This window comes from Coprinopsis cinerea (assembly GCF_000182895.1).
Source record: "Coprinopsis cinerea okayama7#130 chromosome 3 map unlocalized cont3.3, whole genome shotgun sequence".
In the NCBI taxonomy this organism is placed as follows: domain Eukaryota; kingdom Fungi; phylum Basidiomycota; class Agaricomycetes; order Agaricales; family Psathyrellaceae; genus Coprinopsis; species Coprinopsis cinerea.
The window spans coordinates 1,405,385-1,433,169 of NW_003307542.1; the positions used below are offsets into that span (position 1 = coordinate 1,405,385).

Here is a 27,785-nt window from a genome sequence, read left to right on the forward strand (position 1 = left end):
TTCACTTCGGGTGAACATGCCTATGCCCTCACCTCGGCAAATTCTCTGATATACTCATGGCCATAGATTAGGGCACACAGCAGACGGTCACTTAGGATCGTGTCCTATACACGCCTGTACCAGTCGAAGGTATTTATGTGGATGGTGAAAACCATCTACTGTGCATGACAGCCTAGTAACTCGTCCAACCCCTCCACGCCTGCGACGCCTGTCTGCCTCTTCCATACCCCTCCCTCCTCCCCACCATGACTCGCCCCGCACGACCCAACCCACTGAATGATGCAGAACAAGGCGTTCCCCAACAGGAACCCTACGCTGTCAACATCCCTCTTCAAATCGCCCCTTCAACTTCATGGGTTAGCGAAGCCGGTACTGTCAACACCACGACGTCGTCGACTTCAGCCACATCGGAACCTCCCGCACATGCCATCCCACCCGCACCTAAACCCAAGGCCTCCGACTATCCAAAGACAGAACCTCCTATACCTGAAGGAACCGCTGTCGAGGTCAAGGAGGTTTCGCGTCCGCGTCCAGTGCTCACTCCGAAACACAAACTCAAATACAAGTCGCAAGTCAGCAGATGGATCCGATGGCAGTTGTGGTTTAACACATATCGGTGCGCTATATTCTTTCCTCTACCATCGGACTTCCTTTCTGAACTGGGGCATTTCCGTGCAGGAAGTTCTTCACAGTGGTCATAACCTTCAACTTGGTATCTCTATTCCTTGCCATCGCGGGCGTCTGGGACTATCCTCGTCGGTACACTGGTGCTATGGTCCTGGGTAACCTTTACGTTGCTATCCTTATTCGAAATGAAGCGTTCGGACGACTCCTCTATCTCCTGGTTAACACACTCTTCGCCAAGGTACGCTAGTATTCCTCTCATCTTCGAGCCCGCTGAGAATCGATGAAGTGCTAATATGGTTTTGCCGTTTTTCCAGTGGCCCCCTCTCCAGTTCAGACTCGGCTGTACCTCCGCTCTCCAACATCTCGGCGGCATTCACTCTGGTTGCGCGACGTCCGGCTGCATCTGGCTGCTTTATCGAGTGGTGACTATCCTTATTAACCACAGAATCAACCATTCCTCGGTTCTGGTCATGGGCGTCATCACCAATATTATCGTTATGATCTCCATTGCCTCGGCTTTCCCTTGGGTTAGAAACACACATCACAAGTAAGACTCGGATGAATCGTGGAGTGGAGTTTTATTCTAATACCTTTTTTCCAGCATCTTCGAACGACACCATCGTTTCATGGGATGGCTAGGTCTCATTGCCAGTACGTAGATGCATTTCCTTATCTGATAACACTTCTTAGTTTTTCCTGCTAGCGTGGATCTTCGTCATCTTGGGCGACAGCTACGACCCTGCCACCCATACATGGAATCCTGATGGACTGCGAATTGTCCGCTCCCAAGACTTCTGGTTCGCTCTGGGAATGACAATCTTGTGAGTACTCGTTGTTCGGAGGGAAATCGCAGACTTAGAAGTCTGCTCTAGCGTCCTCATTCCCTGGTTCACTATTCGAGAAGTCAAAGTAGATGTCGAGATCGTAAGTCTCGAACTTGTTCTATGCTTCACCCGGTTTTGGTCATTGATTACCCTCTCCCCTCCAGCCTTCTCCCAAAGTGGCAATCCTCCGATTCCGAAGAGGCATGCAACAAGGTCTACTCGCGAGGATAAGCCGAAGTTCAATTATGGAGTACCATGCCTTTGGTATCATTTCGTACGTTCTTTTGCCTTTCTTTCCTCCGCATAGGACGCAGGGCTCATAAACATTACCTCTTTCCTCGTTATCTGTGACTGTGACGGTTCCTTCAACTGCTGTTTTTGGTCTGGGGTTTTAGGGAGGGGAAGCACGCCGATTATCATTATCTCATTTGCGGGGTACAAGGGGACTTTACGAGATCACTTGTGGAGAGGCCACCCACCCGTATTTGGACACGAGAACTCAAGGTGGGTCATTTCTGACGATCTTCTTGTGTGTGGACCTCACTAATTTGATTCCGCTTTCCGTCCCTTTAAAAAGTTTGCCGGAGTTTCTAACACTTCAACATTATATCGGCGAGGAATCCGTGTCTGCACCGGAACAGGCCTCGGTGCAGCACTGTCGACATGTATCCAGGTAAGCTCTTCCCGCTCTGTACTTCAGTCGTTGTGCTCAAACTCACATGTCCCAACCCCAGAATCCCAATTGGTAAGCTCAGCTCAGCCTTCTTTACTTCCCATTGATCCGCAGATCTCCCATTAGTCGCGACTTTTCTATTGAAATTGACTCGAGAACTAACAAAACGTTTGTTTTTCTTTAATTTTGACAGGTACCTGATATGGATTGGTTCGGACCAGGAAAAGACCTTCGGCCCGACGATTTCTGGGCTCATTAAACGCAATATCGAACCTGAGAGGTGCACTCTATGGGATTCGAAGGCTCGAGGTCAGTTTAGAGGCCCTATCATCAAGACTTGACCCGAGCTTACGCGTTTAACTTTCAGGAGGGAGACCAGACGTTATGAAGCTGATCAAGGAGGCGTATTACTCGTGGGGGGCGGAGGTCGTCTTTATCACCTCGAATTATCAAGGTAATAGGGAGATGATGGAAGGCTGCAAGGAGGCGGGGATTCCTGCATTTGTATGTCCTTGCAAAAGTTTATTGGTTTGTGACGGAGCTGACGCGCGCACAGGGAACACTATGGGACTTTTGAGCTTTGGGTTGGGTGGACGTCTTGTTAAAGATGTCGGCTTTCGATGTATAATTCAGCATTGTAAATGTATTCAGCAACATGTATCATTATTGGCCTCGGAATCGAAAGACGCAAGTTTCGAACATCATGTTGGAACGGGACATGGTGGTTGTTTAGATCGGCAGAGGGGTTCGCCCTACCTTCAGCATTTATCGTTAGTGATTCGCGGTGGCCGTAGACTCATCGGGAGGGATGAAGATGTTCTCGCGGTACCACTTCAATTCTACCATATACATGCGGTCAGATGTCGGTTAACGATAGCCACGAATGCTACCGACCTTGTATAGATCCCTGGATATCGTCGAGAGCTCTGCATAGGGAGATAAGCATGCCTTCTACCTTTGAAGGTGATACCATACCGATGTGAGCTTTCGGGGTTCTTTGGCGGGACCTTATTGGGGAACCATCGACGAGACAGTTCCTGGAGTTCATATGAGCTGACATCAAAAGGAGAGACCGAAAGGCGAGCTACCTTGACGGATGATACATCTGATTTGGAGATTGTTTGTTAATCCAAGGGCTAACGGAAGGGGCAACCCACTAACCGATGATCCTGGAGGATGTCGCAGAAGGGGATCAGTTAAGGTGTATAAAAAAGACAGCAGGGCCCTTCTTATACCTGTAGTGAAGCCAGTCGACAATCTCGGGCATTTCTGCAGCCAGGAAAGTCCGGTCGACGTGAACTGAGTTGCCCGCAAGTACGCCGACTCTCTGACGTGGAATCCACTTTTTGATATAGGCAAGAACCTCCTTCTTCACATATTCGGTCGTGTATGGCGACCTCAAGCAGGCTTGGGTCAAGCCAGACTGGACAGGAAATCCCGTCAGTCTTATTGTGGCAAGACAGTCAAAGTTCGCGCACCTGACCGTGTTGTTTCGTGCACCACTCGTCCATTCTATGCCGGAGGGTCAAAGTAGATCCATGGCGAGTCCAGAGAGCAACACTGACCCGTCCAAAAGGCTCTTTTCAGCCCGAATGATATACTGGATGCCATCGTCCACGAGTTCCAAGTTCCCATTGGTGATCAAGACCTGTCCGTCGCGTCAGCACCTTGGTACGCGTCTCGAGTTCCTGAACGACTCACTGCTATCTCAATGATCTTATCCTTCTGAGGGTTGAGCCCCGTCATCTCAAGGTCGACCCAAACGATAGGACCATCGTCGAACTCGAGGGGTTTGTGGGTGGGTGCCATTTTTGTCCTCAACCAAGAATCCAACGGGGACAAGCAAGGGGTGCTGGTCCCGATGTTTCGACTGCTAATCTGCGAGAAGGGTCGCAGTCGATTGTCGAATCGTTGGAATTGACGACAGGAGAGAGAGTTCTTCCATGGAAGCGCTCGGCGTACAAGACTCGCAGCGCTCATAAGCAAAGACAAATAGACCCCGGATTGATCCAACGTCGACGGGCACTTTGAAAAAACACTCCCACAACATCCTCAACGGCGCCTACCATGGACGAAATACTTTCGACACTAAGCTCGCTGGTACTCAGTCAGGACACGTATGTCCATATACAAGACATTGACTTCCTTACTTATATACTCAATTTCCAGCTCTTCGTTGGAGATTGTACCTGGAGATTGGTCCGACTGGAGTTCCACAGGGGTGGAAAACAACCCACCCACGGCCCAATTCCCATTCGTCTTGGTGGACAAGAATCTTGGGATACCAAAGAAAGTACTTTATCGCGCTTATGCCTACTCCCACAACTTCTCTCGTGCGCTGAACGAACGATTCAAAGAAATCCTGGACAAAACGACTTGCGTCATGATCACCAACCCGGCACACCAGACAGCATTGAATGCGCGAAAGCGACTTATCCTTCTTCACCAGCTGGACGTCCACCGAGAACTGCATTTAACCGGCTTGCTTTTACGAGGAATCAAAACATGCGCGAAGGAGACGATCCTATGGGATCATCGGCGATGGTGCCTGAAGCAGGCGTACGGCCAAATTCATGCTGAGCCTACCTGTCAAGCGAATGCTCCTATAGAGAGCTGGTCATCACATGCAGAAGCCTCTATGTTCCCCAACCTACCCGTGGAAGCATTCGCCCCAGAGTTTACCTTAATCCGGGCTGCTTGCGCGATATACCCCCGCAACTATCACGCTTGGTCTCATTGGCACTTCGTGTTCGACGGCTGCCATTCAATGCTCCGTTACACACTATCTGACACCCACATCCAAGGACAATTACTCGCTGTCATGGTGGAAGAATGCCAACGACTGAATGAATGGATCAAGACGCATGTCTCCGATTTCAGCGCCATACACCACTTCCTTTTGGCCAATAGCCTTCTCTATAACCTCTCCGCCACACATCCGTCTTCTTCGGACACGAGCGGCATATTTGAAACAGGCCTAGGTCATTCCCCTGCAATAGTAGCTTCACTACTGTGGGAATTACTCTCTTCCTACCCTTCGCATGAATCCCTCTTCCTCGGGCTGCGCTCACTCCTACCGCAACTCTCCGAAGAAGACGAAAATGCCTACCGGGATAGATTGGCCAGCCTTCCGCTACCTCACTATTGGAGAAAGTAGATCGCAGTTCACTGCTAGGTGCCTCGAAGCCCTAGATGGGCGCTGTGTCTAAACTGAAAGCGACCCGGGGTTCCCTGTTTTACGTTGGGGTAAGGTCTAGGGCCAGCGCATTCGACTTAGAAGCAAGGCATCTCACTATTCACTCAGGACACATGAAAGCCGGAATGTCCGCCGTTCCTTCCGCAGGGCATCCCCACTGCCGTACAATGCACACCACCTGACGCCTCCAGGTCAGCCTCAGGTATCCAACTGTGTCAAGCGGAAATGAAGTAACGTACGGGCCCCGTCGACGAAATTATCGGTTACAAAAGATCCCCGGCGGACCAATGCGAATCAATCCAATCTTTCATAGCATTGGCTTCATTCCCATTCTTCTCGAAGGCCCTGCGACAACCTGTAGCTGGTTCTCCGGAAATCTTGTGGAACCACCTGACGTTGCCGCTCCTGGGCCCCTCCTATCAGAGGGATTATAAACCCATGTACCCAGTCCCACATCCCCCAGCATTGTATCTTGCACTCCCTTCCCGTGCGCAGGACCAAGCGACTTTCCCATCATCATCATGTCTACTCGAATCATCGTCTCTGGGATTTCAGGTGGTTCAGCACCGAACCGTCGCGAGATAAATGATCTAGTTAGAGATGAGAAACAATTCTCGCTCTACGTTCAAGCTCTTCGTACGTGCTCTCACATCAACTCTGCCAGCAGTGCTGATGTTAATATGTTATTGTTCTAGAGCGTATGTATACCGGTAACCCTCAAACCTTCCCAACGTCCTTCTTCCAAATCGCGGGAATCCATGGGCTGCCCTACGTTCCTTGGGGCGGGTCCACCGGTACCGCACCATTCAACCCTGCCACCCAATGGGGCGGGTACTGCGTCCACGGGTCTGTTCTCTTCCCAACCTGGCATAGGCCATATATGGCCCTTTTTGAAGTAAGGATGCAATTGCTTTTGAAATTAACCCAGCTGATGTCGTGAACAGCAAACCTTATGGCGCCACGCGCAAGATATAGCCGCCCAGTATACTGTAGACAGAGAGGAATGGCAGAGAGCTGCTGCTGACCTGCGACAACCATACTGGGACTGGGCTACCAACGCCGTCCCACCGGCCGAGGTCATTGAGCGACAGCAAGTGACTATCACCAACTCAAGGGGACAGCGTGTTTCTGTCCCAAACCCACTTCTCGCGTATCGTTTCCAACCAATGGAACCCACGTTCCCCAGGATGTATCAACAATGGCCGACTACCCTTCGTCAGCCGACGTCAGGTGGACCTGGTGCCTCTAGTAATGTAGCGCGACTTCGAACGTAAGTTTCATCACTCTACATGAGAACGCTGTTTTTTTCTCAATTTTCCAAATGTCGTAGTGTCCTTCGCCGGGCGCAACCTGGTATCACCACCAGTACCTTCAACATGTTAACCCGTGTTCGTAGATGGCCCGAGTTCAGCAGCCATACCGTAAGCGACGGTGGGAGTGACAGTAACAGTATCGAGATCATCCACGACCTCATACATGGTCTCGTCGGCGGGCATATGGGTGATCCTGGTGTTGCTGGTCAGTGTTTCGAACGGTACCATCGCATGAAGACACGGGCTGACACATGGTCTAGCCTTCGACCCACTCTTCTTTCTTCACCATACTAACGTGGACCGCCTGCTCTCATTGTGGACTGCGATGAACCCCGGAGTCGGCGTTAGTCCTGGGGACTCCGAAGATGGATCCTTTACACTTCGACCAGAAGTGCCGGTCAATCGCGATACCCGTGAGACAAGTCCGCTTGAAAGTATGCAATATATACTGACGTTCATGCAGCCCTCACCCCCTTCTGGAACACGGAAACCACCTATTGGGCATCCAGCAATGTTACAACCACAGAAAGATTCGGCTACACATACCCTGAATTCAATGGACTTGATATGGGCAATGCGCAAGCTGTCCGCACCGCAATCTCCCGAATCATCACTCGTCTTTACGGAGGAACTACAGCTATTCCCCGCCTTGCTTCGTTCGTCTCAGGCGCTGACTCGGCTCAGAAACCCATTCCAGCTTCAAGGACCAAAGCAGCACTTCGTACACCGGCGGCTGAGTCACGAGCTGCAGACGCTGTGGAGCCCAAGTCCAATGGCGAGGCCCACGAGGACGACAATGAAGTCAACTTTGAAGTCAACCCTGGAGGTCAACCCGGGGACATTTGGGAATGGACGGCTCGTGTCGAGTTCAAGAAATACGAATTGGGCACGAGCTTCTACGTCCTTCTCTTCCTTGGTGCTGTTCCCGACGACGAGAACTCTGAAGAATGGCTTACCAACGAGAACCTCGTCGGATGTCATTACGCCTTTGTCAATAGTGCTGCCAGCAGCTGCGCCAACTGCCGCGGCCAGGTCAACATTGTTGAAGAAGGATTCGTGTCCTTGACCAAAGGTATCCTCCAGAAGTCCGGCTTGTCTGACCTGAGCCCAGACGTTGTGGAGCCGTATTTGACCAGTGAGCTTTCTTGGCGTATTCAGAAGGTGAGTGATGTATTATCCCTGGACTGGGCACGGAGGACTGACTCCTTGCTTCAAAGGCTGACGGAACTCCTGTCGACTTGGAGGACCTTGAAGTCACAGTCGTTGCCACCCCAATGACCTTACCACCTGGCGCTGAACTTCCTGTCCCAGGAGAACGTCGAAAATGCCCTGGTATCACTCATGGTCAGAAGGGAGGAAGTCGTCAAGGATCATCACTGCGCTGAAGGCTTAGGCGTCCATGTTTTATCAGAGCTCATAGTTGTTGTATCACCACCCGCGGGTCAGGAGCGTAGATATCGGCGAGCATGTACTACTAGTACATGTACATTGTATCAGTATATCCAATGCCAAGATTTTGTCCCAAGTGTGACCAGGCCGGAAAATCAGCGCTCACGCATCCTTGGCGCTGGCCAGCGAGCTCAAACACCGAGCGCGTGGTCATTGCTCCCTGCATCTCATCAGCGATACTGGTCAAGTATCTCCCTACGCCTACACTGGCTGGTCCCTGGCACCCATGAGGTGCGGAAATCAAGCACGACGTGGGGCTATCGCTCTGTTGCTTCCCTTCACACTCCTACTAGCCGTGGTGTTCTATCTCTATTCCATCCCAGAAACAACTATCCGGGCGCCTTTCTCCTCTTCTGACCAACCGATCCCCAATGGCAATCCGTTTGCCTTCGTTTTCTACGCCACCAATGCGGGCTACGCTTGCGGTGCCCTACTTCTAATCAAGCAGCTCTCTTCCCTCTCCCCGGGAATCTCGACCGTTTTGATGGTCCCACCCACCTTCCTTCCACGGAATCTCGTCCCCTTTCAACGCTTCAACACTACAATCGTAAAGTTGAAACCCCCTCCGCTGGCAGGTGGAGGCGACGCTTACTACTGGTCTGCCCTACTCAAGTTGAGAGCATTCCAACTGCAAGAACAGCTGCCTGATCTCAAGCGCATCATCGTTATGGACTCGGACCAGATCATACGAAAGCCACTTCATCACCTCTTCCACCTTCCAGAGGTGGAGGTAGCTGCACCCGTTGCCTACTGGCTCGAGAACACGGAATATACCACCTCGGCGTTGATGGTGATCTCCCTCTCAAAACGTCTGTCGAAAGAGGTCACGACGGCACTCACTACGATCCGGAGTAAAGAGTACGATATGGACCTGGTCAATCGACTCTTCTATCCCTCACGGATGCTTGTACTTCCTGGGTCTTACTGCACCCTCAACTCTCACTGGGAGAGCTCTGAGCTTCCGGACTGGATGCAGAACAAAACGAAAGGGCTGCAGGGACTGTGGGAGGAAGAGAGCCAAGTTATCCACTTTTCGGCGGGAGGAAAGCCCTGGAATGTAAATATGAGGCGGATGAACAGACTCAGGGAGCAAGGGAAAGTGGATGGAATGTTCGTGAAAATGGTCGAGGATTGGAGGGAAGAGGCGGATAAAACATGTGTGTTGGGATGGCAAGGTCGTGCCCCATTGCGGTCTCGGTAACCCAAATTACTTCAAGGTGTCAATGTTTGTCAGGATACAAGCTCTAATAAACCAAATTAGTCCCCCATCTCGATATGAGTCTGTCGTGACCACTTGCAGTAGCGCAGTCGGGTCAAGCCCTCGGACAAACTGTTAAGCGCCCACCAAACCTCGAGCCAAAGCAACGTCAACAACGCGACACAGCCTCGGCTACATTTCAACATCAAAGCTTGGCAGTGACGCGACTCTCATCTGGACGACCCAACGCGCCTGTGCGTCCAACTGCCCCTTATTCGACAGTCAAACCGCAAAATGGCACCCAAAAACGACGATACAGTCCCAAGTGGCTACAAGTACTCCTGGTCACCGTCTAATGAATCCGAACAGCCGTTGGAGGAGTTCCTCAGAAAGGTTCGTCAAACCTAATTGTCGCGACTGCCAGATGCTGAAGATTTACTTTCTTAATTAGTTCAGACCTTCAATGGTGCAGGATGATGGGACGAAGCCAGTAAGAGCAGAGGAGCCTCTATTGTGCGCTCAGCACTGAGTTTTGCTTGCATCTAGTGGATCTGGGTCCACCGCGAATCGCTGGCCAAGGATGAGTCGACAAATGAAGAAGCAGCCCTATCCGAAGGGGGCGAAATCCGTAGGTGTATTTCTAGGCCGTGCGGGATAGAGTAGCTAAAGCCGAGGACCTTCAGTGAAAGCCCTCACTGAAAAGGTGGAAAGCATCAAGGTTCAGTACATCTCTTCAACCACGATGCTGCCGACTCTAACAGCAATGTAAACAGAACGACGACTCAATTCCCGTACGCGGAAGTAAGAAGACCGGAGTCAAAAGCAAGAAGGAGGTTCGCGAAGCGGTATGGCAGCTCACCGCTCCAATGCGCACGTCATGTTCTCATCTGGTTCCCTCTTACAGGCACAAGCGGAGGCTACTCAAAAGTTGGAAGCCATTTCCGTAAAACATAAATATGTCAATGGGAAATGGTAAATTTATGGTATTTCTTACGTCTTCCTGTCGCCAAGCTCATTGCATAATTCAGGCTGGTCTTCGCGCCACCAGACAAAGTTGACGCCATCTGGTCTACAGTCGCTAGTGAGTGCTGTCGTTCCTCATATTGGACCCAATCACTGACAGACTCTGCTTAAACCAGCCTCTCTTATCTCTGGCCCTCTGTCGTCAACCTGCGCGTATTCCGCGAAAGTCGCGACCTCACCGGAAACCGAAAGCCAACATTACCAGCACATCATTTGCGTTTACATTCCCGACGTATATGATAAGCCAAAGGTTCTCGAGGTAAAATTACACCTGTGACACCTTACTGAATAAGTCTAACTTGGCATCCCGTAGGTCATGAAGGTTCTGCTACGAAATCACGGTTTGAATCTTAGCGGCGTCAAATCCGACCTTTACACAATGTTGGGAATTGATAGCAAACATCCTAGCGGAATTCAATCAACGGTTAGTTGAGCTACCCCAATTGTTGACGCCTTTCTAAACCAGGAATTGTAGGTTTGGAAGAACACGGCACTTCTCCCTGACGCTGAAATCAAGGTGGGTCATGGTCGCAACTCAATGAGCAACATACTTACTGCCGAATCACTAGTCTTTGAAAGAAGCGTACTTCTCTGAGCTCTCGGAGAAAAAAGAAGCAGAGAACAACGCCAAGTCAGGAACAGCGGAGAAGGAGGGTTCTGCCACTCAGGAGGGCGCAGGCACAGAGGAGAATAAGTCCAAGGCGAAGCCCAAACCCAAGCTCAAGAAGAAAGCCAAAGCGAGTGATCCCTTTGCCTCCAGCGATGAGGAGGAGACTGTGGAAGATGAACCAAGGGCGAAGGGTGAAAAGGCCCCGCCCCGCAAACGTAAGGAAAGCAGCGATGAGGAGGATGAGGAGGAGCAGAGCAAGAGTAAGCGCGCAAAAGTAAAGTAGTCGCTACGATCTAGCATGCTCTCCATATAGCCTATCTAGTTCCATGCTAACATTGACTACCTATCATACTTAAAGTTGAATTTCTGTCCAACCAATTCCTGCCCGTTTGTGTATGTTTTAAGCGCCCACGGAACGGATCCGTGGGAATGGGACGACGGTGGCTAGACGTCGGCGGATTACTATAAATGGTGCTATCCCCTTAATGGGAGGGGTGTGTTCGTTTGAAGGGTGGCGGGGCAGGTTGTTCCGAACCCCCACTTTACTTTCGAGGCAGTCAAGTTAACAGGTGCGTAACCGAGGGACAGATATTGGAACTGTGCTGATACGCCTACAGACACGAGCCATGGACTTGATTCCTTCAGAAGTGTGGACTCAAATCTTCACACTTGCGTCCGACGAGGACCTCATATTTCAACACGGACACCCGACTAGCCTGGCCAATTCATCATGGTTTAAACACTTTAATGGAGAATGGACATTGAGGTCACCTCAGGAGGCAGCTAATCTCCTGATGAGGAGAAGTTACCGAACGAAGAAGGTATGTAAGGAATGGGACGAAGGCAGATGGGTGCCCTTTCAAAGTATTCAGAGGCTTACGATGACTGGGCAGGCTATCATGTTGACTTGCAAACGCTGGCATGAAGTCGCCTTTGAACTCATGTTCCGCTGTTTGTTCTTCCATAGCCCGGCGAAGCTCTTCACCCTCTGCGAGATCCTCAAATCGTCCAAAGCCAACGCCACAACCGTCACATCGTCCCTTGGATGGTGGACTCGCAAACTATATGTCGGTCGTTACTCCCCCTGGGAGCTTGAAGAGAAAGGGTTCACGAACGAGGACATGCAAGAGGCCTTCATTCTCATCATCAGTCATTGCCCCAACCTGGAGATATTCCACGTAGAATGGCCAATGAAGGATGCCTTCGGTCCGGTAGCAGATGCTCTCAAGACATACTCCAGGAAGTCTCTGCGGTCAATCACCTGGAACGTTCCGCGACAGGACCTTGCCAAAGTTATATGGGCGCTGGATTCATTGAAGCACATCGTGGTGGCCTACATCGAATTAGAAGGGTCCGATTGCAATAACGATGACAAGCAAGACGAAGAGGATTCAGAGTTTTTGGGATCTGCCTACGACTACCCGCTTAACCTCAAACACCTCCACCAACTCACCATCAAGGGCTATACTCAGGCATTCTTGGAACAAGCTATAGGATGGACGATGCCAGCCTTGAAGATCTTTTCCATTAACAGTGGGGTCAATACGGGCAGTATCGGCGACTTGGTCGGATTCCTGGCCGAGCATGGCGAAGGACTGGAATTCTTGGATCTGGATGTCCTGTCTGTAGTAGACATCGCCAAGATTCTAGATCACTGCCCCCAACTCCACGCGTTCACCTTCAACGCTGATTGGCGAATCATCCCCAACAACGATATCGAGAGCGAGCTTGTTCGACGACCCCGCCCCACTATCACGACAATAGGCCTACATGGGCTGACCCACGCGTTTGGAGTGGGCTTGGCTGTTGCGACCGCCACCTTGACCCACTCCCGAATAATGCAGCGGTCGAATGACATGAATATGGCGGCACTTAACAGGAAGAACTTCCCCAACCTCAGACGCATTCGCGCACTGAACCAGGGGATGTTGTTGAAGTTAAATGAGGCAGGTCAGCCTTCCAGGGAACTAGGTGGTATGGAAAGATGGGAGAGGTGGTGGGATAGATGCACTGGCGAGGGTATCCGTCTGGAGGATTGTACAGGGGACCTTCTGGGCAACTTACCTGACCCCGACGATGGACCTAGCTTGGTTCTCAACGACGGCGACGACAGCCTAGACGTCGAAGACAGCGATGAAGAGGACGACGATGACGAAGAAGATGACGAAGAAGATGACGAAGAAGAGGGGGAGGATGAAGAAGGGGAGGATGATGACGAAGAAAGCGATGAAGAGGAAATGGGCAGCTTTGGCTTCAAAATACCACCACTACCGACAGAGAACCGTAATGCAGAACTCCGCGAATTGCTGGAAGAATGTAGAAGGATGGCGGCACAGCGGGACGAGGTTTCTCCTATGTTCGCTATGATGAGTATGATGGGGGGAGGGTCAACTAGTTCTACCCAGGCAATGCAAGCCTTTCAAAGCCATTATGGCAAAGGTTTTGACGACTAGATTAATGTATGTCCTTGGATCCTTTTATATACCCTTGTTATCGCTGTCGTGTTTTCTTGGTTACTGTTCGCTTGGTTATAGACCTGTGTCTATGTATGTCTTTATTTACAGATCTTCGTAATGACAACAAGGAAGTTGGCGTATCGCTCTCGAAGCACACTTAACGACAGCCACGTCCTCCACCAATAACCCCGATTCCTGCCCCAATGCCTACTATGACTTTCCAGCCCCATCCCGCCGTCAGCTTCATGCCAGCACGCTGAAGCACAGCAAACCAACTGCCGCTTTCTACGGCCCCTCGCCAAAACTTGCGCTGTAACCAAGCTGCTGCAGACCCTGGTCCACGGTTGTTAGTTCTCGGGAGTTTGTCTGTTGAGTTGAGAAGACGACTATTCACCTTTCACGGGGCCGAGGACCCCGAATCCAAATACACGGAGAACCGGGATGAAGATGAGAGGCTCTACCACGAGCATGCAGACAGCAGAGATTACGAGCGTCTTGAAGAGTTGGGGATGGCGCTCGATTATATTTCCTGATTCCTCGCATGAGTCCACTGCGCCTGGAAAAAGCTGGCGAACGTACCCGCAATCATAAAATAATGCTGGAGCCTGGGGCGGATGAAAGCAAACTTGGCCCGCGCTTCGGGTTCAGGGATCTTGAGCAACGCACAAGCCCTGATGAATCCCTTCTCGATTTCATCAAGGGCAAACGAAATCATCTTCTCCCTTTGGCGATACCTTTCGTCCTGGTCTTCAGGTAAGGGGTCCTCGAACTCTTTCATGATGGCCTCGACAACCTTCTCCATCTCGCGAGATAGGGCATCCGACCATCCGTCTTCAGTGAAGCCTTCCTTCCTCAGCGCATCTTGTATTTCCAGACGGAAAGTCCTGGAAAACTCGATGAATTCTTCCATGTGGGATTTGAACTCGTCAATCTGGAGGGAGACGTCCTTGAATTCCTTTTTCCCCTCCTCTAAAAGGACTTTGGAAACTGCGAATGCCTTTTGGCTCTGTTCAACGATCTTGCGCCACACGTCTTCCAAGGTCGGCGCGACAGTGGTCGATACATATCTGCTAAGTGAGGCTAATGTTACGTGAGGACGATAATTCGAGGAAGGTCTGCTCGATTCTACTCACCATGTCGATTAGAAAGGACTGGTGTCCGCCAAGGTCAGTTGGAATCGATGGCGGATGATAACGTGTACGGGCGCTTACCCTCTTGAACGAACTGCCCAGGCGAAATAGCGGAAACGAAGCTGCTGAGAATCAAGGCAGTTAAGAAAGATAGAATTATCGTATGAAGGATTTTGAACTGCATCGTTCAGGGCTTTCCTGTAGCAAGGGGCTGTGAAGAAGCGAAGAATGTTGAGAGCTGCTGTGGGCGACCTTCCTATAAGTAAGCTTGCGACACGAGGCTTCTCACGTACGCAGCTAAATACGTAAGTGCCAAAAGCTGTAAATATGTTTTCAGCGGCATTCTCTGGAAAGATCATAAGGCGTCAATTCCAAGAACAAGGAAGTAGGATTGTCCTGCCAATTGCTAGAGTGCGCACTGCGCGAGAATTGGTAGAATAATTAGGGGCCTTTCCAAATAGCTCAAGAATCCATTTCCAAATGACATTCCTGCACTCTGTCCCCAAGCGAACCAACTACCCTTGGGAATCGCGCCTCTGAAGACGCGGCTTTGGAAGGCGGCAGCAAAACTCCCTGCAAGGAAATCGCATGAGCGGGTATGGTCTGGCTGATACGAGAGTACATCCAACCTTTAATGGGGCCGCTCACACCGAAACCCAAGACAGTCAGGAGTGCGCGGACGACCCAGGAGAGGGGCATTACTCTGGAAACGAGTAGGCCCAAGACTTGCAAAAGCACTTTCAAAAGACATGGGTGTCGATCGATTGCCTTGGCTATTCCATTTGTGAGTGAAGGGATCAGCGTCGAGGGAGACAAAAGCGCACCAGCACCGAGTATAGTCTGTTTGAGGGGTTCCCTGATTCGTTTGAAATGAGGACCAATATGGGCAACTCCCGTACCGTCACAGGCGGCCATAAACGCAGATTCAATCTGATCCAGGGCGTCGTCAAGAGGGCGTTCCAACCACTCCCATTCTTTCCGGTCATTGTCTTCCTCGCTGCCAGAGAAATGAAACTCTTGCTTAAGATCGTTTGCGTGACGGTCGATTTCTTCGGCAAACACCCTTGTGAATTCTTTCAGGTCTTGGGCGTTCAGCACTTGCTCGAGGTGACGCTTGATACTAAGGACCTCTTGCTGGAGGTGGTTGTATACTTGCTCGAGGCCCTTGATGTCCACATGAGGGAGAGCCTGTGATAGTCTGAGGTCGAGATTCTCGCGGCTTGGGATACCCGAAACAATATCGGCGGCTCGACCAACGTCAGCAGAAGCCAGGACCTTGAATTAGAGTAGATGAGACCAGGATTAGACAGGGAAAAGGTGGACTACCTACGTTTTTCTAGCCCAACATACCGGCTCCTGTCAGGGAGAGGGGCCACGGAATCAGGAAACGTGATTTCTGACTGTTCACGAGAAAGCCGACCTTTAAACCAATCGATGGGATCCCAAGCACGAACGCATGAGACCCATACCAGAACCCAGAGGCTGAGCTGGAGGACAGTTATGAACAACATCGTGGTAGCAGTATGAAGCAATGTTAGTCTTCCCACACTAGCAATAGCCCTTCCTACTAACGGTGCCGGTGCTGTACTCTGCGCCTCAAGTAAGTAACCTCTTCAAAAAGTTCAATGTCACAGTGTACGGATTAGCAGAAAATACACAAGTCTGGGTTAACAACATGGACGAAAAACGAAAGCCAGAACAGAAAAGCAAGCCGTCTAACCAAGGTAATACCAAATCAGTCCGAAACAAATGAACGTGAAGATTGCACCAAAGATGAAGATGAACATGTCCTGCGTGCTGTGATTCCAGGCAGTCAGGTCAGAGCCGTCAATGCATTCGAAAAGGGAGAGAACTTACCTTCGTTTTTCAATCCAGCCAATCACATCCCTGCTCAGTCCAAGTGTATTGGCAGCATCAAGCAGTCGCTTCTGGGTACCCTTGAGCATCTGCCGTTGGTCAACGAGATTGTCCAACACTTCCCGTCCCTGTGCCAAGAACTCATCCAGTCTGTCACTCGTATTCTGAATGAACGTGTGTTCATCCAAAGCATGAGCATCCCGCGCAGAAAAACCTTGGACACTTGGTGTCCGGAATGGCGATTCCGCTACCGTTTCGCCTGGCTGCGGTCGGAGGCCAGGGTGCAATGTTGATTGTGACGGTGGGTATGTGGTTTGGAATCGCCGTCGTGCATCGGAGGGTGAAATGGGTGTCCCTGAAGCTGAGATAAGTTCTGACCGCTGTGCTGCGGTGGCCTATGTGAAAGACACGGGAAGTTTAACCGAAGGTGTGCGCACTTGAAAGCTACATTGAATACATACCGCTGCCGTGGCCTCCCCTTTGTACTTTTCGAACTGCCCTCGCAATTCGAGATAGTCTGAGCGAAACTTTGACACGCGCCTGCGAAAGAAGAGAAGTTACAGCGCGCCCTTTTTGAAGTCATTTCGATGTAAAGAAACTCCTCACATTTGTGCCTTCTCTTGCTTTGCTTTAATCATCTCGCGTTTGGTCATGGCATCGTAATCTTCAATTGTGCGGTTGAAGGCCGCCAACGATGCAGAGATCTGTCCTAACAAAAGGGTGCACCGATTAACCTTCAGTTGTCAATTCAATGAATCCTAGTAGCAAAAGGACAGAGTATTTACCTAACAGAGCAGCACTGGTATCCCCGCTTCTCAGCCTTTCCAGGTCAGATTGTAGCGAGCTCGTCTGCCGCACGCCTGCTGTGTACAGCGAGTTCATTGTGTTTCAGGCCGTATAGACCGAGATTCCAAGTCGAAGCTTGAATTAGAGGTCGTCGTGACCGTTCAACGTGTTCATCAGCCTGCCTGCCCATCGCGGCCGCCGGCCGCCGGACGGCAGTCCACGTGACAGCCAGTCCATGGGCGCTTGTCTTGGACCCAACGCAGGGTGGCCAGCGCTCAGCGTCGTGAGAGGCGGTCTTATCATTTTAGGGGCTTCATGTGAAGACGAAGACGCGATGTCCATATAACAGCACGTAGTGTCTTCCTTATCGACGTAAGGACTATGCATTTGAACGGAATTACTCCGAGCTCAGTCTTCTCCAGAGGACCATGCGATCGGACCGCACCATTGTTTCCCCCTCTCACATAGATCATTCCTGTTAACACCATTTGTACGTATTGGCGGGATGGTGCGGGAGGGGGAAGGTGAATAAAGTTACCTGTGTGATAACTCGGGATCATGGGTAGATTCACGAGAAATGCTCAGGAAGTACTCAGATGACCTCAAAACCAATCGAAGGACGCCTAAATCCTTCCACGCAGGGTGTCCAATCGAACCCGCGAACCCGGGAACCTTCAGGGAATATGACGGATGGGTCTAAAGAGCTCTTGAGAACAGGAAGGGTAATGGTGGCGTTCATCTCGTAAAACCTTAAGGAAGTTCGTGAGCACATGTGCGGTCGTTACCGGAAAACAAGAAAAGACGTCCACAAGACGCATCCACACACTTTCATCGATGGAGTAATGACTTTGTGCATGGAGTTACTTGTACACACCTGGGACTGCAGGCCGCGATGGGGTGCAAAAGAGTTCTAAGAATGGTGTAGGCGCCTCGAGAGTTCAATGAATTCTGTCTAAATAAAAGGGACAAGAAAGCATGAAATGATCACACCGTTCGTGGGATGGAGGAGGCATCCAGGCATATATTAACGACACGGTTAGGTGACAGAGACCCAGCAAGTCGGGAATTAACAACATGAGATGCCTGGAAGACGCTTTTGCGTACGAAGTTCGGACCCGAACTTACAAGTTGGATTCCAGGAGGTGACACAAAGAGCGACATTAGAAGGCTGAAGGACAAGACAAGGAGTTGGGAACCAAGAGGAAGGGATGACGAGTGAAAGGATGTCGTTCATCGCCTAGACTTTGACTTTTGCTTCCTGCCAGCTTTGCTGCCCGCTAGAGCAGCCTTTTCGAGCTTGCGTTTATGTTGTTTTTCTCTTTCGAATCTCCGTGCCTGTTTGGTTTCGTAATGCACCTTATTGACCTTGGGCCTGGATTTACTCAATCCGGGCTTCGAGTCTGGTTTTGATGAGGAAGGGGTAGGACGGGGCGGTGAATCGGAGGTATCGTCATCTTCCGGGGGTTGTTGGGGAGGGATGGGGCCAGTGGTAATGGTTGTTGGGTCAAAATCTTCCACGACAGTGACGGTGGCGACCACCTGTTCCCCTTCGTATTCTTCGTCCTGTTCTTTTCCTGCCGAAGAAGTGCCTATTCCCTGCCATTCATCGTCTTCCTCTTCGCTATCGTTGCCTATCAACGTGTCAGTGGCGGAGACGGGTAGGTAATACTCCAGAAGTATGCCTACCCAACTGAGCTCTGTAGGCCTTTTCCACCTGAGCGGCATTCTCTATTGCTCGCTCGCGCAGCTCTTTCCTGCGCTGCACATGGGGTGAGAACTGTTCCATAGATGAGGCTTGAACTATACTTACCTCACGGCGTTCCTCTAATCTTTCCTGTTTCTCTCTTTCCTTCGCCTTTTGCCGTGCAGCCTCTATTTTGGCCTTTTTTCGTTTATGAAAACCGGTCAAAAACTCCCTGATAGATATGATCAGTCAAGGGGATCGGGGTAGAGAAGGCAGAACGTACTTTCTTGCTTCATCGTCGAACAGAACCTCTTTGACCTCGTTCTGTTTCGCCTTTCGCTTTGCAGCGATGGCTTTGTAGGACTTTGTGAGGGTCGCGATGTTGGTTTGCATGAGAGCGATTGGTGGTTAGTCAGCAGTTGATCGGAGGGACGATTCTTGGAAGTGCTCGGTGTCTATGCTTGCTTCCTCCAGTTGGAAGGCAAACTGTATGTTCTAAACGCGCCACAAGTTCGGCCTGAACCTGCCTGAGCCTGAGATTCGGGAAGCTGGCGATCCCAGATCTCTCCCCGGCAATATAAAAATGTAGATATAAACCCATCCCTTTAGCTTTCGCCTCTCCCCGTGAACCCGCAAAAATGTCCTACCACCATAACCCCTATTTTCCGTCCCCTTCTCCAAGTCCTCCTCCACCCAGACCAGCCCACAAAGTATGGATACTCGACTGCAAGTCGTGCGGCACGTTCCTCACTAACAGAGGCATGAAGGTTGGTACATCAGCCTCAGCCGTCTCGCTGTTCCGATTGAGCCTTAATATTCTCAATTCAAGGCCGTCCTACTCCTTCGCCCGAACGTCTCTCTTTACTCGACGGATGCTCACCCGGCGAATTGCTCACCATACTCCCTGGATACCAGCGACGACGAATCTAACTCTGAACGCCGTCGTCGGCGGACTTCGAACCCAACTAGGACCTGCGAGTGTCTAACCCAAACACTCTGCTGCCATGGATGTGGAAATTCCGTTGGGTATATGATTGTGGTTCCCGTAAGTCCATGCTTCTGGATGTATCCTGACATCTCGACTGAGCCATGATCCCCATCCATATGATAGTGTACACGATGCACGTCCTCCGTCACGACATCCAATCGTTCGACCAACGGTCATCGTTTCGTGTTTCATTCAAGTGAAATTGTGGCCATCGAACGGAGATACATTCCCGGGGAGAAGGGCGTGAGCGGATATGAGACTCCGGACGTCCCACTCCGGTCGTTCCCCCCTTTGCGCACGTTCGAACACGCGTCCCCTGCGTTTTACAGCCCATCACAGGAGCCTCCTTACAACCTCCCTCCTCTTCACCAACACCCAAATCCAGCTTACCACCGACGTCATCCGCACCTTCGCGATCATTTCAGCGCTAGATCACATCCACCGCCCTCTTCCGACGACGGCCCCTATGATCAAGACCATACTTCTACATCCCATCCAGAAGCCCCAGTACCACCAGAACACAAGGAACACCCCGCTGCTCGACGGCTAAAAGCAGGCGAATGCGTGTTCTGGCATCATCTGACGCGTGGTGGGGAAATCCTAGGGGTTTACGACGACGAGAGAGCAAGAAGGCCATGGTCCCCTGACTCCCCTGATTCGGAGACTCGTTGGCTTGAAATGCAGTTTGATCGCTAATTTCCACATTTTCACGGAAACGGAGCTCATTCCTTGGGATCCTTGGAATTTGTAGTTGGCCCACGCTAGGCATTCACGCATGTTTCCTCTACAATGATGACCTCCGCTCCCTCTTTCCAAATTCAACTTTAACCGGATGTCCTTTCCTCCCTCTTGTTTCCTGGGCTGTTTTGTGACTTCTTTACTACTTGTAGATAGAAAGATACCCTAGCCACCGGGATGGGAAAACAAAAAACAATTGTACATTAGTTCAGATTATCTTCTTGCTTAGGTCTCTGGATGGCGTTCGCAGCAAATGGAGCAATCGACCAATCACGAAATTGAAGTCTGTTATCGTGGAACTGCGGCTCCTTCCGCCTTCTTACTTCTTAACATGAGATGCATCTGGGTTGAACCAATGACATGCGGGAGAACGACCAGATCTGGGAAGCACAAGTGTAGCTCTGACTTGCCCCATTCGCCCTCTCGAGCAAGATAAGTGGGGACTAGTCGCGGAAGCGGTGACAACGTTATGTTGCAGTCCCATTACCATATTGACCTTTCCTTTCGATTGTGATCAGAAGGTCTGAATGTTCTGCATCCGACTCGGTAATGACATCCAGCATGTTTAGTGCTCCCTTTCCCAAGGTTTCCCCCATGTTTGCATCCCTTGGATGTCGGCTTCTATCCACATCAAGTTTGCTTATCGAGGAGTGCGATCTTCGTCCATAAGGAAGCACTCGATGTTCACGGACAAGGGGAACAGTGCCTACAGTGTTCTCTTTAACCTCAAGAATGATCAATCTGTCCACTGTTGCTCGACTTGACGGTCCTTCATTGGTGGGTATATCGAACATCGGAATACACGCGCCATGAGAATGAACCATTCGTAAAGGCTTACTTACCCCTTTCTGACACCGACCAGAACCATGACCGAAAGGAAAGGTGAAAGAGGAGCTCCGTCTCTTATTCGTGCGCCGAATCCATGCCGTCCCAAACATAACTTGGGGCGCGCCAGGCCGCGACGGAAATCCGACGATGGAGGTGGACAGTTTGAGCGCCTAATCCAGTCTGATTGATGGGGTGCATCGCAAAAAGGTTCCCCAGCTACCATACCAGCCAGAGTCCACAGGTATAACCTAGGGTCGCATGACGAAATCGAAAAGAAAGATCCCAGTTGCAAAGAAGTAGTAACCAGCTAACCTCCATGTGAAGATAACGTCTAAACCTGCAAAACCCCATTGGAAGTCGCCCTTGTGTATCACGTCACTTGCTGTCGCGCAAGATGTAGACCAGATGAAGCACATAGATCATGTAATGGGGCCCTTCCAGAATCGTTCCAGTCTCCGATGGGGATGTCATGAGAAGAAAGGAGTTTATGTTTTTCCATTCAACAAGCGAGATGAAAAGTTGGCGGCAGTATATTCGTGCTCGAGGAAGATCGACTGGATGGAGGCAATTTTCTGTATTCAGTGGAGCAAGTTTGGGCAAGCTGTCCATCTCACAACACCAGTAAACGAAAAGGTCCAGACAATGTGCTTTCCATCTGGACCTCGATGATGGTGTCGCTTGCAAGCAAATGGCCGGCCCTTCGAGTTGTACAAGGGTCTGATTCAGGCCCCCCAGGGACGCAATTTGTAGGAGTCGAACAGCCGAGAGAGATCCAGGAACATCTTTATGCCCTTTGAAAACGGGTATTTGTATAGTGGTCGATTCTACGGGATTCGAGGGTGAAGGTGGAAGAAGGAGCACCGGACGTTCACCGGCCTATCGAGCAGAGCCCGGGCAACTCGGGCTCCATCACACCGTCAACGCCGAGTATGGGGTAACTCGGCAGCGGAGATGACAAAGCGGCACCTATTAAGGGGAGCTGTGTGCTGACTCGCCCGGATCCATAGCCCTTGACCTCGAACCACTACCATCCCCAAAGCCTGTGTGAGTACCCCACCCATTCATATCCACGTCTCCATCGTTTCTGACAGCGACAACGACAGCCATCCATGTACGTCCTGCTCAGCGATCCCGCCCAGGGTGATCTCGACTGACCTTTGCTCCAGCATGCAGATCTTCGTTAAGACCCTCACCGGAAAGACCATTACCCTCGAAGTCGAGTCCTCGGATACCATCGACAATGTCAAAGCCAAGATTCAGGATAAGGAGGGGTAAGTGATGCACACGGCCTCGCTATAGTTTCCTCTGGCTGACGGTATTTCTAGAATTCCTCCCGACCAGCAGCGTTTGATCTTCGCCGGCAAGCAGCTCGAGGACGGCCGCACTCTTTCTGACTACAACATTCAGAAGGAATCGACCCTCCACCTTGTCCTCCGTCTCCGTGGCGGTATGCAAATCTTCGTCAAGACCTTGACCGGCAAGACAATCACCCTCGAGGTGGAGTCTTCTGACACCATTGATAACGTCAAGACAAAGATTCAGGACAAGGAGGGAATCCCTCCCGACCAGCAGCGACTCATTTTTGCTGGAAAGCAGCTTGAGGATGGCCGTACCCTCTCTGACTACAACATTCAGAAGGAGTCGACCCTCCACCTCGTTCTTCGTCTCCGTGGTGGTATGCAGATCTTTGTCAAGACCCTCACGGGCAAGACCATCACCCTCGAGGTCGAATCCTCAGACACCATCGACAACGTGAAGGCCAAGATTCAGGACAAGGAGGGCATTCCCCCTGACCAGCAGCGTTTGATCTTCGCCGGCAAGCAACTCGAAGACGGCCGCACTCTTTCCGACTACAACATTCAGAAGGAGTCGACCCTCCACCTTGTCCTCCGTCTCCGTGGTGGTATGCAGATCTTCGTCAAGACCCTTACCGGCAAGACCATCACTCTTGAAGTCGAGTCGTCCGATACCATCGATAACGTGAAGGCGAAGATTCAGGACAAGGAAGGTATTCCTCCTGACCAGCAGCGCCTTATCTTTGCGGGCAAGCAACTCGAAGATGGTCGCACCCTCTCGGATTATAACATTCAGAAAGAGAGTACTCTTCACTTGGGTATGTCATTCCTTTGGGCATGTTTCAACAGAGCGCTGATTGTTCCCCTAGTTCTCCGCCTTCGTGGTGGTTTCTGAGTCCGGTTGGGGAGTACCTGCTGACATCTCTTCATGATTGCACTGCCGACTGTATATCATTGACATGTGGTGTCCTGCGTGATCGCACTGTATTATAGCTACTGTAACCAACATTGACGTTTTAGTAAGAAAGCAATGCACTCCGGGTGATTGTAATGAGCTCTTGAAGACAATAATCTTCACCATCCACAGCCCATCGTCGTCGATTGTCGGAGGTTGGGAAACAGCCGTCAGACTCACCGTTAGGAACGGATGACGATGCTTACCTAAGGGCTATGCATCCGTTTTCGACGTCAAACTTGAAAGCGACCGACCGGTTTGAGGAATCAATCCTTCCTTCGCCTTAGACCATCACCGACCCCAACCCCCTCGCCATCGCCGTCAACAGTCCCCGCTGCTGTAGCGCCCAATGGCCTCAGCTTCGTCCTCATCGTCGACGCCTGTCAACTCGGGTCCTCTGACATGGCGGCCAACGAAAATAATGAATGTTCACGACCTCTCCCGGGACGACGACTTCCTCAGCCACCTCCTAGTCGAGAAACTGGGAACTGGTCAGGTACCGCTGGTCGTTCATAAGATGGACCCTTCAGCAAGACTGCCCAAAACCGACGCCGATGAACTCATGAGTCTCGTTCGACGCGTACGTGTCGGCGCATATTCTCTCCCCGCGCCGTAAGCGACTGACGCGACCCCCTATCGTTCAGTTTGTTATTACCAAGGCGCCCGTTCAGCAGGCAGTACGGCAGGCCGTCGACGAACTCCTCACGTATGTGCGCTTCCTCCCGGGCTATCTGCGGTGTACTCACGTTCCCCGCCACACAAGCTTTCCCGCCGTTCGCTATTATTTGAAATCATATACCCAAAAGCAGATCAACGCCTTCGCCACGTGAGTCCAAACCGCTCATTCTTCTCGTCCCACACTGAATGAATGTCGTCTTCTCCAGACATGCTTCCAGGTACTTCGAGCTCTACCACCCTTCTGGGGTTATAGAAATCGCCCACACTTCTCGTTATTCTTCCCATACAGGGAAGTCCGAACTATGCGTTCTAGCCACACGACCCCTTTCCCCAGGAATGGTCATTACCGAACTGAAGGGCTCCATGGCTAACTTGACGGACGAGGAGGATAAGGAGTTGAAGAGGGCTGGTATGGTTAATTCGGACATTCGAAGGGATTTCAGCGTTATCCACTCAAAGTCGATGAAGAAGAATCATCTATTCCTGGGACCTGCCAGATTCGTGAATGTGAGCTTACACGCCGGCTCCTGTATCTCCTCTGTTCTGACACGCATGACAGCATGACTGCGACAACAACTGCGAATTATTCCGGGAAGGCCGCTATATCACATTCAGAGTTCTCAGACCTATAGCTGTAGGCGAGGAGATAACAGCGCATTATGGGGACGGTTACTGTAAGTGTACGTTACTTGTGGCGGAGGCTTCGGACTGACAGGTTTATAATTCAGTTGGCAAGAAGAACAAGCATTGCCTGTGCGAAACATGCGAGAAGAATGGACGTGGTGGATACGCTCCAGTGGACCCAGACGACGATGGGACTTCGTCTTCTAGCTCAGATTCGGATTCAGAGTCAGACTCTGAAAGTTCATCGAGCGACGCCGAGAGCGAGGCCGAGGCGGAGCCCATACTCAATCTCAACGAGAGGCGGACCAGGCGCGGTGTTTACGCTATCACCGCTGCCAAGGATGAAGATAGCGAAGATAGCGAGAACGAGAACGATGACGACAACACTGTACCACTAGCCGGAGCGCGAGATATCCCAGCCGACAGTGAAGTCGAGCTGACCGCAGATCTGGACAGCGCCTCAGAGCTAACTTCATTACCCACCTCCAACCCCCCGTCCGACACACATTCTCTCTCATCCCTTTCCAGCCTACCTGTCTCTCGTTCATCGTCTTCCCTTACCTCGCTGTCCTCTTCGTCCTCAGACGAGGCGAAGGTAGCAGCTTCCCTCACTACGACCACGACGCGGCGTCAAAGTAGGGAAGCCGCTAGCAGAGCCAGCACTTCTCAACTGTCGTCGACTCCTCTTAGACGCTCCACCCGAGCCACCAATTCCCTTCTCGCGTCGTCGCGTAGGTCCACTCCTGTGAACGGAAAGGAGCGCGCCACTAGGACACCGGTCTCCAATTCGTCGTCCGCCCGTGGTCGCAATACGCCGCGAAGGGAGGACACCGTCGTCAAGGAGGAAGCGGAACAGCGAGTCCTTCGCATGCGCCCGTCAGGTCCTAACGCTGCAGAGCCTTCCAAGGAAGGTCCGGAGAAGGAACCCCCTCGAGGTCCAGATGGAAAGATATTGCCAACTTGCTCCACATGTGGTAATATCCTTCCTGTTATCCTGGTCGACTCCAAAGTTGTCTGGGGCCTAGGTCTTGACAGTAAGAAGGCGAAGAAGAAGAAGCAGGATTGCCCAAGGTATCTCTTAAATTTCCGTCGATTCATAGGACCAAAGCTCACGCAGGAACCCAGGTGTATGCGCCATTTTGCCATCTACCAGCAAACATGGCCATCTCGGGTCCCGGGACCCGGCGCCGTTCTTCCTCCCCCTCGTGCAACTACCCCCTCTGACCCTGTTGCCAAGTCCTCGAAGAAGGTTCTCAAATACCTTCAGAAACAGGCGGAAGTGTCCAGGTCGTTGGCCGCATCCAAGGCGACAAATAAGCGCGAGAGGGAGCAGGCGGTTGAGGAGAATCCCCGTGCTCAGAAGAAGCTGAAAGCGGATCCTCCTCCTCCGCTTGTCAAGCTCAAGCAGACTCCGGTTTCCAACTCCACTTCCACATCGACCACCGAGAGCGAGCCAGTGAAGCGAAAGCGTGGACGGCCCCGTCTGTCCTCCCCTCGCTTCCGACCCAAGGTGAAGCCTCTCTCGGAGGTCGTCGTGAAAGTAGAAGAGGAAGCTCCCGAGATTCCTGCTAAACGCGTCTTTTCTCAGCCCCGCGCCCAGAATGGACGTTTCGGAAAGAAGGACAAAAGTCAGAAGAAGAAACCCGCAGATTCCGCTACTCCCAGGTCACCCAGGGTCAAGAAGGACGTACCGACCTCGCCCACCTGGACCTCGCCACGCCGTAAACGCGCGAACGACGACAATGAAGATGTCCAGATGGCAGAAGATTCGCCGAAGAGGAAACACGTTCGTACGGAAGAGATGGAGGAACCAAACGAGAAGGAGGAATCCAGCGCTCCGAAACCACATCAGCGGGTCATGCCACGCCCCACTTCGACTTTCAGAGGACCGAAACTTTTCTCAAACCCCAGCCCCCTGAACTTCGCATTGCATGCCTGGGCTGGCCCGGTTATCCTGGACGAGTCGTCGGAAGACGAAGAAAGCTCCACGCCTGAAACCCCTGAAGATATTCAATCTCCAGGCCCCGAAATCGCAGAAGACCCCGAACTCAACGCTTCAACACTCCTACCAGCCCCTGTCCACCGCGCACCACTTATTTATAAGCCTTCGCCATTCACATTTTCCAAACGCCGTTGGGTGTCTTTACCCCAGCTCCCGGAACGCCTTGCCAGTGGCGACAGCGTCGTCGACGACAAGGAAGATGATGATGACGATAAAGAGGAGGAGGAGGATGTCGAGAACATACCCGAGCATGCTGTTAGCTCTAGAAAGGAGAGGTCCAGCTCCGCGAGCGGACATTCGTTTACTCCCCGCTGGACAAAGTCCTTCCTTGTAAATAACGACGTGAGTTAATCCATCATGGCCACCTCGTTAAAGAATTCAGTTTTGACTTGTTTAAACAAAAGGATGTTTCATCCAAATTTCGCCTGACACCGATTGATGGGGTGTATCCGTTACGACGAATCTCCGACGAAACATTGACGAACGGGAAGCTGAAGACCACGCCACTGGGTGGTGCCACGCCTTCGACTCGAGCTTTTCTGACAGTACCGGCAGCCACCCCATGCCTGATCAATGCAGGCTGGGACAGTTCATCAGATGGTTCAGAATAATGGCCTTGATATCATACTTACACGCACGAGGAACATTTTGCCGTCCCTAATTCTTCTCTTGGTCCCCTATTTATTATCCCCACATCGCTTTTTGCTGTTATCGTTTTTTTATTGATTCATTATCTTCCATTCTCCTGGCGGTACCTTAGAGGACATTTCCTAGTACGTAGATCAGTATTCACCGTAAACTCAACAGAGAAGCTTAGTAGCATCTTGTAATTGGCAACCACTGTAATATAA

The 27,785-nt window shown here is 51.3% G+C and overlaps 14 protein-coding genes across 14 annotated transcripts; 9 read left to right on the forward strand and 5 right to left on the reverse strand.

Annotated features, from left to right (window-relative positions):
• Positions 1-96: 96 nt before the first annotated feature.
• On the forward strand, positions 97-2,701 carry CC1G_11824 (hypothetical protein; the record flags this gene model as incomplete). Its single annotated transcript, XM_001830169.2, has 13 exons — positions 97-616; positions 679-865; positions 942-1,174; positions 1,229-1,278; positions 1,331-1,448; positions 1,500-1,551; positions 1,616-1,725; positions 1,847-1,955; positions 2,029-2,124; positions 2,186-2,196; positions 2,318-2,433; positions 2,492-2,628; positions 2,681-2,701. Exons 1-13 carry the CDS (start codon positions 246-248, stop codon positions 2,699-2,701), a joined length of 1,611 nt encoding a protein of 536 aa, XP_001830221.2. The 5' UTR covers positions 97-245.
• A 194-nt stretch (positions 2,702-2,895) lies between these two features.
• Positions 2,896-3,933, reverse strand: CC1G_11825 (oligoribonuclease; the record flags this gene model as incomplete). Its single annotated transcript, XM_001830170.1, has 8 exons — positions 2,896-2,963; positions 3,019-3,050; positions 3,100-3,229; positions 3,286-3,293; positions 3,360-3,547; positions 3,603-3,636; positions 3,690-3,772; positions 3,826-3,933. The coding sequence occupies 8 exons, from the start codon at positions 3,931-3,933 to the stop codon at positions 2,896-2,898; spliced, it is 651 nt and encodes a 216-aa protein (XP_001830222.1).
• A 258-nt stretch (positions 3,934-4,191) lies between these two features.
• Positions 4,192-5,281, forward strand: CC1G_11826 (hypothetical protein; the record flags this gene model as incomplete). Its single annotated transcript, XM_001830171.1, has 2 exons — positions 4,192-4,241; positions 4,294-5,281. The coding sequence occupies 2 exons, from the start codon at positions 4,192-4,194 to the stop codon at positions 5,279-5,281; spliced, it is 1,038 nt and encodes a 345-aa protein (XP_001830223.1).
• A 560-nt stretch (positions 5,282-5,841) lies between these two features.
• CC1G_14163 (tyrosinase) lies at positions 5,842-8,018 on the forward strand (the record flags this gene model as incomplete). The annotated part of the gene is made up of 7 exons (XM_002911584.1): positions 5,842-5,956; positions 6,016-6,215; positions 6,265-6,590; positions 6,651-6,838; positions 6,894-7,046; positions 7,097-7,794; positions 7,851-8,018. The coding sequence occupies 7 exons, from the start codon at positions 5,842-5,844 to the stop codon at positions 8,016-8,018; spliced, it is 1,848 nt and encodes a 615-aa protein (XP_002911630.1).
• Positions 8,019-8,308: 290 nt separating this feature from the next.
• CC1G_14164 (hypothetical protein) lies at positions 8,309-9,283 on the forward strand (the record flags this gene model as incomplete). Its single annotated transcript, XM_002911585.1, has 1 exon — positions 8,309-9,283. The coding sequence occupies one exon, from the start codon at positions 8,309-8,311 to the stop codon at positions 9,281-9,283; it is 975 nt and encodes a 324-aa protein (XP_002911631.1).
• A 291-nt stretch (positions 9,284-9,574) lies between these two features.
• CC1G_14165 (hypothetical protein) lies at positions 9,575-11,196 on the forward strand (the record flags this gene model as incomplete). Its single annotated transcript, XM_002911586.1, has 11 exons — positions 9,575-9,673; positions 9,732-9,770; positions 9,827-9,908; positions 9,964-9,998; positions 10,054-10,125; positions 10,185-10,252; positions 10,309-10,361; positions 10,420-10,562; positions 10,617-10,727; positions 10,779-10,820; positions 10,873-11,196. The coding sequence occupies 11 exons, from the start codon at positions 9,575-9,577 to the stop codon at positions 11,194-11,196; spliced, it is 1,068 nt and encodes a 355-aa protein (XP_002911632.1).
• Positions 11,197-11,539: 343 nt separating this feature from the next.
• On the forward strand, positions 11,540-13,366 carry CC1G_14166 (hypothetical protein; the record flags this gene model as incomplete). Its single annotated transcript, XM_002911587.1, has 2 exons — positions 11,540-11,734; positions 11,807-13,366. 2 exons carry the CDS (start codon positions 11,540-11,542, stop codon positions 13,364-13,366), a joined length of 1,755 nt encoding a protein of 584 aa, XP_002911633.1.
• Positions 13,367-13,526: 160 nt separating this feature from the next.
• On the reverse strand, positions 13,527-14,702 carry CC1G_14167 (hypothetical protein; the record flags this gene model as incomplete). The annotated part of the gene is made up of 5 exons (XM_002911588.1): positions 14,581-14,702; positions 14,503-14,520; positions 13,949-14,449; positions 13,764-13,898; positions 13,527-13,702 (listed from the first exon to the last, which is right to left on the reverse strand). The coding sequence occupies exons 1-5, from the start codon at positions 14,681-14,683 to the stop codon at positions 13,527-13,529; spliced, it is 933 nt and encodes a 310-aa protein (XP_002911634.1). The 5' UTR covers positions 14,684-14,702.
• Positions 14,703-14,905: 203 nt separating this feature from the next.
• CC1G_14168 (hypothetical protein) lies at positions 14,906-16,010 on the reverse strand (the record flags this gene model as incomplete). Its single annotated transcript, XM_002911589.1, has 5 exons — positions 14,906-15,072; positions 15,129-15,272; positions 15,324-15,774; positions 15,850-15,855; positions 15,969-16,010. The coding sequence occupies 5 exons, from the start codon at positions 16,008-16,010 to the stop codon at positions 14,906-14,908; spliced, it is 810 nt and encodes a 269-aa protein (XP_002911635.1).
• Positions 16,011-16,214: 204 nt separating this feature from the next.
• CC1G_11830 (synaptobrevin) lies at positions 16,215-17,272 on the reverse strand (the record flags this gene model as incomplete). Its single annotated transcript, XM_001830175.2, has 5 exons — positions 17,142-17,272; positions 16,963-17,065; positions 16,818-16,896; positions 16,357-16,751; positions 16,215-16,296 (listed from the first exon to the last, which is right to left on the reverse strand). The coding sequence occupies exons 1-5, from the start codon at positions 17,236-17,238 to the stop codon at positions 16,215-16,217; spliced, it is 756 nt and encodes a 251-aa protein (XP_001830227.2). The 5' UTR covers positions 17,239-17,272.
• A 1,100-nt stretch (positions 17,273-18,372) lies between these two features.
• CC1G_11831 (hypothetical protein) lies at positions 18,373-19,219 on the reverse strand (the record flags this gene model as incomplete). Its single annotated transcript, XM_001830176.1, has 4 exons — positions 18,373-18,773; positions 18,829-18,901; positions 18,953-19,058; positions 19,110-19,219. The coding sequence occupies 4 exons, from the start codon at positions 19,217-19,219 to the stop codon at positions 18,373-18,375; spliced, it is 690 nt and encodes a 229-aa protein (XP_001830228.1).
• A 368-nt stretch (positions 19,220-19,587) lies between these two features.
• CC1G_11832 (hypothetical protein) lies at positions 19,588-20,510 on the forward strand (the record flags this gene model as incomplete). Its single annotated transcript, XM_001830177.2, has 3 exons — positions 19,588-19,593; positions 19,656-19,871; positions 19,938-20,510. 3 exons carry the CDS (start codon positions 19,588-19,590, stop codon positions 20,508-20,510), a joined length of 795 nt encoding a protein of 264 aa, XP_001830229.2.
• A 1,884-nt stretch (positions 20,511-22,394) lies between these two features.
• On the forward strand, positions 22,395-23,706 carry CC1G_11833 (ubiquitin). The gene is made up of 5 exons (XM_001830178.2): positions 22,395-22,424; positions 22,484-22,491; positions 22,547-22,651; positions 22,706-23,493; positions 23,545-23,706. Exons 3-5 carry the CDS (start codon positions 22,548-22,550, stop codon positions 23,568-23,570), a joined length of 918 nt encoding a protein of 305 aa, XP_001830230.1. The 5' UTR covers positions 22,395-22,424; positions 22,484-22,491; position 22,547; the 3' UTR covers positions 23,571-23,706.
• A 345-nt stretch (positions 23,707-24,051) lies between these two features.
• CC1G_11834 (hypothetical protein) lies at positions 24,052-27,285 on the forward strand (the record flags this gene model as incomplete). Its single annotated transcript, XM_001830179.1, has 6 exons — positions 24,052-24,210; positions 24,275-24,336; positions 24,394-24,456; positions 24,515-24,815; positions 24,868-24,982; positions 25,037-27,285. The coding sequence occupies 6 exons, from the start codon at positions 24,052-24,054 to the stop codon at positions 27,283-27,285; spliced, it is 2,949 nt and encodes a 982-aa protein (XP_001830231.1).
• Between the last annotated feature and the right edge of the window lie 500 nt (positions 27,286-27,785).

Excerpts from the sequence above, each read along its gene's own strand:
- CC1G_11833 (XM_001830178.2), top strand. The coding sequence starts at position 22,548 with ATGCAGATCTTCGTTAAGACCCTCACCGGAAAGACCATTACCCTCGAA. Across the intron at positions 22,652-22,705 it reads AAGATTCAGGATAAGGAGGG|AATTCCTCCCGACCAGCAGC; the intron begins GTAAGTGATGCA and ends CGGTATTTCTAG. Across the intron at positions 23,494-23,544 it reads AGAGAGTACTCTTCACTTGG|TTCTCCGCCTTCGTGGTGGT; the intron begins GTATGTCATTCC and ends TTGTTCCCCTAG.